This window comes from Chrysemys picta, chromosome 10 (genome assembly GCF_011386835.1).
Source record: "Chrysemys picta bellii isolate R12L10 chromosome 10, ASM1138683v2, whole genome shotgun sequence".
NCBI classification, from domain to species: Eukaryota; Metazoa; Chordata; order Testudines; family Emydidae; genus Chrysemys; species Chrysemys picta.
Genome location: NC_088800.1, coordinates 1,563,623 through 1,574,558, shown reverse-complemented (window position 1 = coordinate 1,574,558; position 10,936 = coordinate 1,563,623). Strand labels below are relative to the sequence as shown.

The 10,936-nt window shown below is 39.1% G+C and overlaps 1 protein-coding gene across 9 annotated transcripts in view; it reads right to left on the bottom strand.

Moving 5' to 3' along the window:
* Positions 1 to 2,212: 2,212 nt before the first annotated feature.
* Positions 2,213 to 10,936, bottom strand: part of BLM (BLM RecQ like helicase) — a 31,377-nt gene continuing 22,653 nt past the window's right edge. For 8 of the 9 annotated variants that reach the window (XM_065559114.1, XM_065559117.1, XM_065559110.1 and 5 more), the window contains exons 17-22: positions 8,414 to 8,549; positions 7,872 to 8,071; positions 6,633 to 6,825; positions 5,907 to 6,029; positions 4,834 to 5,032; positions 2,213 to 2,538 (exon numbers count right to left, since the gene is read on the bottom strand). In XM_065559114.1, the coding sequence (XP_065415186.1) occupies positions 2,358 to 2,538; positions 4,834 to 5,032; positions 5,907 to 6,029; positions 6,633 to 6,825; positions 7,872 to 8,071; positions 8,414 to 8,549 (1,032 nt within the window). In that variant the 3' untranslated portion in view covers positions 2,213 to 2,357. Of the gene's footprint in view, positions 2,539 to 4,444; positions 4,534 to 4,833; positions 5,033 to 5,906; positions 6,030 to 6,632; positions 6,826 to 7,871; positions 8,072 to 8,413; positions 8,550 to 10,936 lie in introns of those variants that run through there. The other variant, XM_065559112.1, reaches the window with a different exon arrangement.

Genomic DNA, 10,936 nt, shown 5'->3' with positions numbered 1-10,936 from the left:
CGCAGGCACCCATCGGTGGGGCTGCTGGTGGGCAGGAGGCTCTGGGAGCGGGGTGGGGGAGCTGATGGGGGGCTGCTGCCATATTACTGTGGCTCTTTGACAATGTACATTGATAAATTCTGGCTCCTTCTCAGGCTCAGGTTGGCCACCCCGATCCAGATCATTAATAAAGATGTTGAACAAAACCGGCCCCAGGGGCACTCCGCTTGATACCAGCTGCCAACTAGACATGGAGCCATTGACCACTACCTGTTGAGCCCGACAATCTCGCCAGCTTTCTATCCACCTTATAGTCCATCGTATACAGGGTTTAGTTTTGTTCAATGGCTCTCAGCACCCTCACTATCCAAATAGTTCCGTGTGACTTCCTGGAGAGAGCACCAGAAAGGCTGCACACTTAGCAACAGGCTCAGCTATGCCTTAGCAGGAAGACTGGTGGCAAGACCAGCTGAAGGAAAAATCCCAGGGGGGCCGCGGATCCCACGCAATGACTGATACACCTCATCAATACATCAGGCTGGAGTCACATTTTAAAGGAATGTGCTTCTGCAAGCACATAATACTATGGTGATCAGTAATGATTAGAAAGTAATTGTTTAATGAGGGAGAAGTAACAGGTAAAAGAATAATGAGATGAAATGTAATTAAGGGAAGTTTGTAATAGCTAATCAGACTAACATAGCATGGCAGGGTAGGGGTGAAAAGCACATTGCTTGGCTCATTTAAAACCTGCCTCTATACAGCACTAGAAAATGTAGAAGTTGAGTAGAGATCAGGTGAGATTTTCTTATCCTCAGAAGGCTACCAATGTGTTATTTGGCAACATAGTAAGAGTGGAGAGTAGGGCAACAAATTTCCACAAAACCTTTCCTGACAGAAGTGAAGAAGCCCATTAGCTGGCATTATACAGAACATTGGTGCATTAGTCCCAGGGTATATGAACTAGATCTTCTCCTGGCAGTGGAAGAAGGTAAAATGTCTTTCCTAGATTTATCAGGAGATTTTGGTAACTTGAGTCCACAACATTTTGTTGATTTGCCTTCAGAATCTCACAAGTGGGGGGCTTTAAGTAGATTCTTTCCTTCCTCTTTGGAGATCTTCGAGAAGGTAATGGGTACTTGCCACTATTCTTTACCTAGGAAACGCCTAGTGGTCTGACATAGTAAGAGAATCTACAGTACCAACTATGTTGGTTGGTCAGCTCAGGGAGAATCTTGAATATGGAAATTTCTATGCTTTCCCACTGCCTAAGAGAGGTAGAGAAGTCCATATAAAACTAGATATAGTTGAAGAGATGCTAATATGGGAAGAAGCTTATGCTGACAAACTGGAGAGTAGCAGAAAAGAGCTACAATGATTAGAAGTCTGAAAAACCTGCCTTTAGTGAAACTGTTAAACTAAATAGATTTTCTTTAAAGACAAGATTAAGAAGTGACTGTGTCTACAAGTAGCTGCTCAGGGAGAAGAATTTGATAGGGGTTTTTAAAGCTAGGAGACAAAAGAACAAGGGCCAATAGCTTGAAGCTGAAGCTAGACAAATTTAGGGTAGAAATAAGAGGCAAATTTGTAATAGTTAGGGTAATTAGCCATTGGAACAACTTACAAAGGGATGTGATATATTCTCTGTCACTTGAAGTCGTCACATTATGATTGCCTGTCTTTTTAAAAGATAGGTTTCTAGCTCAACTAGAAGTTATGGGTTTGTTGCAGGAGTTGGTGAAATTCTCTGGCCTGTGTTATGCAGGTCAGACAAGATAGTCATAATGGTCCCTTCTGGGCTTAAAAATCTATGAAGCATTTAAATAAATGGATAGGGGTGAAAGTGTAATTTATCAAGTGTGGATGTGTGGCCTGTGTTGATGCTGTTCAGAGCTCATGAGGACAGAAGAGTGTTTTGAAGCTCTGGAAGAAAGAACACCACAAGCCAGGTAAGATCCAAAGAATGCCCTTAGTTCAGGCAGCACTTACGTGTCTGACAGATCATAAAGCCTTGCAACTTTCACATACACTCTAGGCCAAGCTCCAAATGCCCCCAGGGGCTGCTAGACCCAGGAGATGTGGGGGAAAATATCCAAAGACTATGAAACCGAGAACTAAATTATGATTAATCACTAAACTACTAAGTCTTCTATAATCAATCAAAATTAGCATGTTCTTTTTATACTAAGAATATTTAGCATCAGGGAAGAATTAAAAGTTCCAAATAAAGAAATGCATTTATCTAAAAGCATTTATTTAAACAAATACACTCTTTGTACTGTACAGATGTATATCAAAGCTTTAATACAGTTGAAAAACTGGAAGTGAATAGAAATGCTGACAGCTTGTAGCTTTATACAGTATTTACATTCTAGTAGTTATAATAGTGAATAGGAAGGTTTAAGGAATTGTCTGTTTTTAGGCTTTGGTGGTGCCATAATCCCCAGTTTCCTACTGGTTCCTGGCATGACTGTAGTAGTACCATAAGATGTTGAATTGTATCTTGAGGATGTCTGGACTTTGGCGTTAGAAGAGATCTTTTTGTTGTTGATATAACCCCTAGAAATTTAGAGAAAAAATGACGATTTACATATCAACATGATACCTAATACCATAAGCCTGTATATTACATTTTATCTAGAACAGGAGTGTCATATATATGGCTCGCATAAACACATTCATATTCTCCAGAATCTAATCTTTCATTTAAAAACAAAAGTAAATTTCTAACACTCACGGCTGCAGAGGTAACCTTTTAAAGGTGAACCAAGCGGAACATAGGCTATGATGTCTGCAGACAGCTTGAAACAGTCATGCAAAAGGGTGAAGTCCCTTGTCCTCTATTAATCTGATTAGTGGATCAACTTTAAATGACACCTCAGTGACAACCTTAAATATTGAAATCACTGATCATTTTAGAGGATAGAATGGTAGGGAAGTTCACTGGATTGGAAATTGGGAGTTGCTGCAGAGAAGGAAATCCAGAAAAGACGGAGAGAAAAAGAGAGAGGGCAGAAACAGCAGTGGGATTAAAGGGGAGCTTATTTTCTCTCAATAAAGGCACTGAATAAATAACTGAACATTTAATTAGTACATACAGGCCATTGTCTTTTCTTGCTCTCTGTGAAAACCACCTACTGACATCAGTGGGTGTTCCACTGCATTGTGAGTATATAGTCCTGATTCTATAGCCAGGCTCAAGAACTATAATTAGTTATAGAATTTGGCCCTCTCCTCCAAATGAGTTTGACTCCTCTGATCTAGGAAAGCTACCAAAGCAATTTACAGACCTTATAGGAATTACATACAAAGCCTGTTAAAAGAATGTTGTTTAAAATGCAAAGTCAAGCACTCAGACATTAAGAAATGCCAGATCTATGGTTGCCTGTGCAATAATTCTGCACTCCTGCATTTCCATCCTGAACAAGCAGGAATCCTGAGGAAAAACTGCATATGATCATATATCAAGATTGTTCCATAATGCAAATGCACAAGGGGGCAGAATTAATGTTATAGATAACCAGAAATCTGGAATCTCCTAACTTTCAAGTGCTTGACTGTACCACCTAAATAATGTTCTTTTAGTGTAATTTTCTGAGTGTGTTTTTCTAACTGTATTTTTAAAGAAAAAATAAATGTATTGGTGTAACTAACAACCACTCCTCTTTGTTGGGTGCTCTGTATAAGAAGCTGTGGTCAAGAGAAGGGGGAGGAAGACAAAATGTTTACAAATGGAAAAGGACAAACCAGAAGACAAAAGTAATTCTCAAGCTTCCAAAATCATTTTCTAGCACTAATTCCAAGTGAGTAAGCAAAAAATATGAACAAAAGATTCCTGACAGCATCTCTTTAAATTTTGCTCTATCTGCTGCCTTGCCTGCAAAAGTTTCAAAAACAGTGGAAAGATATGCCAATAAAATTATGGCTTGCTTTAAGTTAATATCAGAATTAAAAGCTGATGCAAAGCAAGCAACTTTGATAGGAGCTTTTGGGAAACACAGATATCACCAATTAGAGTGACAAAGGAAAACAAGAACATTTGCCCCACCAGCACATCTGCAGTTGTGTACTGTACTGAAAACCACAAAACTAATGTTTAGTAATGAACTTAAATTTCAGGGCTCTGGCAGGCTGCTTAACATATAAAAGATATATTTACTCAAGATTCCAGCTGGAAAATTACAACTGGGGAATGTCTGTCCCACTTTCATTTTTAGGGGACAGAAGGAGATTTCAAAGGGAAGGCACAGAATCAAGCTTAGAATATTTTTTTCATTATCTGAAAACAGTTGTGTGTGAGATGTGAGATTTTTTTCAATCCCTGGATCCCTCAGTTTACTGTAATTCTATGGGATGGATATAAGTCTTCCAGGACCTTAACTTGATTAAAATGGTGGAGCGAAATCCTTAATGTATTGTCATGCATAAGATCTGTCTCTTACTTCAAACCCATTTCCCACTGCTACCTGGGGTGCATTTCTCCTCACGCTGCCACCCTCCTGGATGCCTGGAGAGCAAGGAAGAGATCATCTGCGCTGCATTCCATATTCTAGCCTTGTGTGAAATCAGAGATAGACAAGCACCTCTCAGATCCAGGGACTCTACAGGAGTCATATGTGCTTTTGGAGTATCACCATTGTACAATAATGACTTTATAAAGAGGTTATAAATACTTCCAAATCCATGTTTTTCATGCTGCTGGACTAATGCCTCTCTCCTCCTTCACCATTTTCCTATTGACTATATTCTTCAACATTAAATGAATTAAAGCAACTTTAATCCAACACTCTAGTGGATATTTTTATCATGCTACTTTGGTTAAACCAATGTTACAAGTATTAACATATCACATACCCCTTGGAACGAGACTGCTGGCTACCACCATAACCTGTTTTTTTCTTCTTGGATTCTCTGAAGAATGGTAGTCTTTTCCTCTTTTTTCCTTTGTTTGTGCTGTTGCAAAAATAGCTAGAAGTTGTGTGTGTGTCCTCTACCTCCTCACGCTCACGTTTTCCAGCATCCGTGCCCGCAGTTTGGTAAGAGTCAGTGTCTTCTACAAATGGACATTTTGTTAAAACTAATGCAACTGGGATAACTTCCACAAAATAATTCCTAGAGCAATCTCGATTTAAAAATGGTCAGTGATGAAGAATCCACCAGAAGTCTTGGTAAATAGTTCTAATGGCTAATTACCCTCCCTGCTAAAAAATTATGCCTTATTTTCAGCCTGAATTTGTCTAGATTCAACTTCCAACCATTGAATCATGTTACACATTTCTCTGCTAGATTTATAGTTGACCAAAGCATAAGTCATTGGAGAATTTTAGTTTGTGATTTGTTCACCCATGCTACAATGTTAGCCCATAACTAGTGGATGTGAATGGGAAAATACAGTGCAAGATAAATCTCAAGGCTGAAAATCTCCTCTACGCTCCCAGCCATGAAAGGAGGACCAGCAGATCAGCAATCTTACTTTTCTTCTCTCATTCTTACCCAGGACATTTGAAGTCCAGTTATCCACCACTGTCTATTTTTTAAGAGTTATAGTGAATCTCTCCTCTTCCACCCCCCACCCTACCACTTGCCTCTTAGTTACGGACCCTTTGGGGGGGCGGGGGGAGGGTAACTCAATGGTTTGAGCATTGGCCTGTTAAACCCAGGGTTGTGAGTTCAATCCTTGAGGGGGCCACTTAGGAATCTGGGGCAAAATCAGTACTTGGTCCTGCTAGTGAAGGCAGGGGGCTGGACTCAATGACCTTTCAAGGTCCCTTCCAGTTCTAGGAGATAGGATATCTCCATTTATTTATTTATTTCTGTGCTCTAAAAAGCCACAATTTTTAAAAATGAAAGTTTGAACACAGGCCATAAAGCTGTATTTTAACATGGACCCCTTATGTAACTTCATACAGAGAAAAGGCTTTCTATACCTGGCAGTGTCCATTCAGAGTACTTTTGCATGACTTGAATTATTTCTGCACCATACTTTTCCAGTTTGTCTTCTGTAACACCATCAATCTGAAGCAAAACCTCCGAGTCAGAAGACAAAGTTTCTGTATGCAGACAAAGAAATCTGATTAGATAAAATTTATAATCAGACAAAACCGATTTTGCACACTTTTTTTTTTTTTTTAATAAACACAAAGGAACATTTGTAGGTTTAAAATTCAGGTAAAATGTAGACAGGATTGAATCAGACAACCAGATGTATTTTTGGAATTTTGTTCAAACATGGGCAACATGTTTCCCATCAATAGGATGTCAGAACTACCAATTCCCATTCATATACTAAACAAGGAACAAACTGAATCAGAGAAAATCTTAAATACTCTTTCAAGAGCTCCATTATAGAGCTTAATATGCAATAGACAAATAGCACTTAATCATGCCCATCAGAGCACAGTTTAGGAACGGGGATTTAAAGAAATCAGGGCAGAATAGCGCACGTGCCTCTCTTCCAGCAGACCGCCTCCCAGTTAGTTAGCATGTACACTACAGTCAGCAGCAAGCTGAAGGATGGAAGTCAATCAGGGTGCTCTCAAACGGTCACAAAGCGTGCCCCCCCAGTGTAAACCCACCCCTGGGATGAATCCTGCTCTGAACCAGAAATAGCCTACTGCCCCCATAGGAGTTTTGGTCATGATGATAAACATTACCTGCTATTCTCTTGAGTGTAGCAGTGTTAAAAATATTGAAGTAATGGACAGCAAAAACTTTCCCAAGAGTTTTGCAAACATCTGTAAGTTCCACGAGACATTTCTTAACCATCTCTTCCCGTTGTGACATTTTTGTCACTGAAGCCCTTTGCTTCCGAATACTGCTGGCGTTCTCAGTTTCATAAAACTCCACCTATTAAAATGAGAAATTAAATAAGTAAATAATCTATATGAGAGAAATTGCAGAGCAGCTTAACAGCAGATATCTGGCCTTTAACCAGTAAAAACAGGTATTAAAACTGAAAACTCTTTTTTGGATAACACTTGTTATTTTCTTAAGGTAACTGTTTACCCAACAAGAAGAACAACTCTACACAAGATCCTTTTTATGTGTTTGGGGTTTTTCAACAGGGATCCCAAAGCCACGTGGTTACTAGGCATAATCCTTTTTAAAGGATTGTGGGACTGAGTTCACAAAACACAGGAAAAAAAACCCACACAGCAAGTTTGGGTGAGGACTGATGGAGCTGGTGGGACTATTGTTGAGGGCTGGCTGCTTAAAATGGCTTCTCTCTTTTACCCCTACTACACAGGACTGCTCTGAAAGGGGAGTTACCAGTGTGCTGGTTAGGCAGCTTTCCTTGGAGCTTAACACTGGCTGGTGAAGAGGGCTGAGGAGCTGCAGATGGACTGGGGTTAGGAGAGAAAGGAGCAGGGCAGAAACAGCCTCAGGGAAAAGGAGAGAGTTGCTTTTTTCCTCCACTTAACTAGCTCCTTTAGAGTCCTAGGGATCACAGGAGTTTGCCAGTTTTGTTTCTCCCCTTGTGGGGTGTAACCCAGTTGATGCCCCCTCATGAACCACTTTTTGAGTCATGCCCTACCACTTGAAAACTGTTTGGTTAGCGCATTGGACTGGAAACCAGACCTACTGCATTCTATTCCCTGCATGTGACAAGTAATTTCTGTACCTCAATTTCCATTGTCAACAAGTAGGTTATACTAATACTCTTGACAACTCACTGGAGTTTTGTAAAGTTTAACTAATGGTTGCAAAGCACCCTGAAATTACTGAATAAATGAGATCATAGAAATATAGTTATTTTTGTTTTTAAACTATCCTGGCACTCAATGTAAATTCAAAGTATCTGCATGTTCTTAAAGCAGAGAAGAGCAACATCAGTTTCATTTTCATTTAAGAAGGAAACACCAATGTAGAATTAAAGTAAATTGGTTACACACCTGTAGATATCCATTTAGGACAGCCTGGGCTCTCTCTCCTACCGTTACATATGCTACTGCTTGCTCGGCAGCAGTGATATACAATTCTTCCTCAAGAATCTTATCCAGTACCAGCTTTCTAAACAGCCTTTCCACATTATGTCGTGAGTAGGCAGCTCCCTTCCCAAATATACCGGACTGAATCCTAGCACTTTTCGTACCTGTTTAGTAAGAATAAACAGAATTGGTCTAATAACCTAGCCAGTAAGTTACACAACTGTGGAAGGCTATGGAGCCATTTTGCACAGCCCGTTCACAAAAATCTGAACAAGTGGCAGAAGCTTGAAGACTTACAATAATTATCATTTTATCTACCCGATATAGTCTGGTTAAGGCTAGGGTTTTTATTTGTTCTAGAGCACATACCATATGGATTACTCTCAGGAAAGAACCCTATTGGTATAGATCTTGTTTCACGCTTTTGCCCATGCTTTATGGCCCCTCTGGCATACAGCCAAGCTTCGGCCTACACCAAATATTTTGAGCGGTAGAACAGAACTTACCCAAGAAAATGTCAATCATCATGTTCAACGTATACCTTCCAGAACCTGCATTTCTTCTCCCCATTTGTCCACAGTGCTCTTGAACAAATCTTATAATACTTTTCACTTCATCCGTCACATTTCTTGATTTGTAATCCTATCACAATAGATTTGATTAGAAAGATTTGTTTCCATTGTAACTAATACCATTTGCTACTGACAACTCTGTTTCTTACTACTAGGCTTTTTCCAATCAAATTAATTCTGATCCTCATATAGATTAGTTATTGCCGGTTTACATTGATATGCCATTGCCATGGGAATTTTAGGTTAATAAATAATCCTTTGAAAATGTAAAAGGATCAATAAAGTTAAAGAACATAGATATTTCAAAGCAATTTTACTGTTGTACAAAATTGATACAGTATTCCAGAAGACTGGAAAAGGGCAAATATAGTGCCAATCTATAAAAAAGGGAATAAAGACAATCTAGGGAATTACCGACCAGTCAGCTTAACTTCAGTACCCCTAAAGATAATGGAGCAAATAATTAAGCAATCGATTTGCAAACACCTAGAAGATAATAAGGTGATAAGTAACAGCATGGATTTGTCCAGAACAAATCATGGCAAACCAACCTAATAGCTTTCTTTGACAGGGCAATAAGCCTTGTGGATGGGGGGGGAAGTGGCAGATGTGGTATATCTTGACTTTAGTAAGGCTTCTGATACTGTCTTGCATAACCTTCTCATAAACAAACTAGGAAAATACAACCTAAATGGAGCTACTGTAAAATGGGTGCATAACTGGTTGGAAAACCACTTCCAGAGATTAGTTATCAGTGGTTCGCAGTCAATCTGGAAGGGCATATCAAGTGGGGGCCCGCAGGTATCAGTTCTGTTCAGTATCTTCATCGATGATTTAGATGGATGGCACAGAGAGTGCACTTATAACGTTTGCGGACAATACCAAGCTGGGAGGGGTTGCAAGTGCTTTGGAGGATAAGATTAAAATTCAAAATTATCTGGGAAAACTGAAGAAATGGTGTAAAATAAATAGGATGAAATTCAATAAGGACAAATGCAAAGTACTCCACTTAGGAAGGAACAATCAGTTGCACACATACAAAATGGGAAATGACTGCCTAGGAAGGACTACTGCGGAAAGGGATCTGGGGGTCATAGTGAACCACAAGCTAAATATGAGTCAATAGTGTAACACTTTTGCAAAAACACCCAACATCATTGTGGGATGTATTAGCAGGAGCATCATAAGCAAGACATGAAAAGTAATTCTCTACTCCACACGGATTAAGCCTCAACTGAAGTATTGTGTCCAGTTCTGGGGGCCACATTTCAGGAAAGATGTGGGCAAATGGGAGAAAGTCCAGAGAAGAGCAACACCATGATTAAAGGTCTAGAAAACATGACCTATGAGGGAAGACTGAAAAAATTGGGTTTGGTTAGTTTGGAAAAGAGAAGACTGAGAGGGGACATGAGAACAGCTTTCAAGTACATAAAAGAGGAGGAGGGGAAAAAATTGTTCTCCTTAACCTCTGAGGATAGGACAAGAAGCAATGGGCTTAAATTGCAGCAGGGATGGTTTAGGTTGGACATTAGGAAAAATGTCTTAACTGTCAGGGTGATTAAGCACTGGAATAAATTGCCTAGGGAGGATGTGGAATCTCTGTCATTGGAGATTTTTAAGAGCAGGTTGGATAAACACCTGTCAGGGATGGGCTAGATAATACTTAGTTCTGTCTTGAGTGCAGGGGACTGGACTAGAAGACGTCTCGAAGTCTCTTCCAGTCCTACGATTCTGTTTGGTTTAACAGAGCTTATACACTCAAACTGCAAGAGTAATGTTTGAGTATTGTGTTAATCAAGTTAACTAATTTTAAAAATATCCATGTAGTATTTACACAACTCAAAAGTAATGAAAGTTGGATGCATAAATTCTAGTGCATCCAAATGATAATATACTACCTAAAGTCTACATTATTTTATTCAATATTATCACTGGTTTAAAACTGAGAAGAGTGTGGGGTAGTGCTCTGAGGACAGGATTAAGCACTAAAGTCCTTTGGACTAGAATATTGACTCACTGTGGAAACAAACACCTTTCTGCTTCAGTTTCTCCATCTGTAAAATGGTATCATACTTACCTACCTTGAGGTATTATGGGGATTAGTGTTTGAAGTCCTCTGCAGTTTAAAAACTAGGTGTACTAATTCAAATCAGCAGACTTATTAAAGAATCTTACATTTTCCGGGAAAAAAGTCCTCCTGCACATTTTCCCACCAATTAGTTTGGGGTTTTTTGTTTTTTTTTGTTTTTTTGTTTGTTTGTTTGTTGTTTGTTTTAAGGTAACAGGACTTCCTTTCTAATGCACTTAAGAAATAGTTTAACTTTTCTTGAACACAATTTATATTGCAATTGAATACCTTTTTAAAAGCTAATTCAGAGAAAGGAAAATATAAGTAGTCAATATATATGAATTAAACCTAGCCTTTAATTTGTGGATTTATTATTAAATTTGGAATAT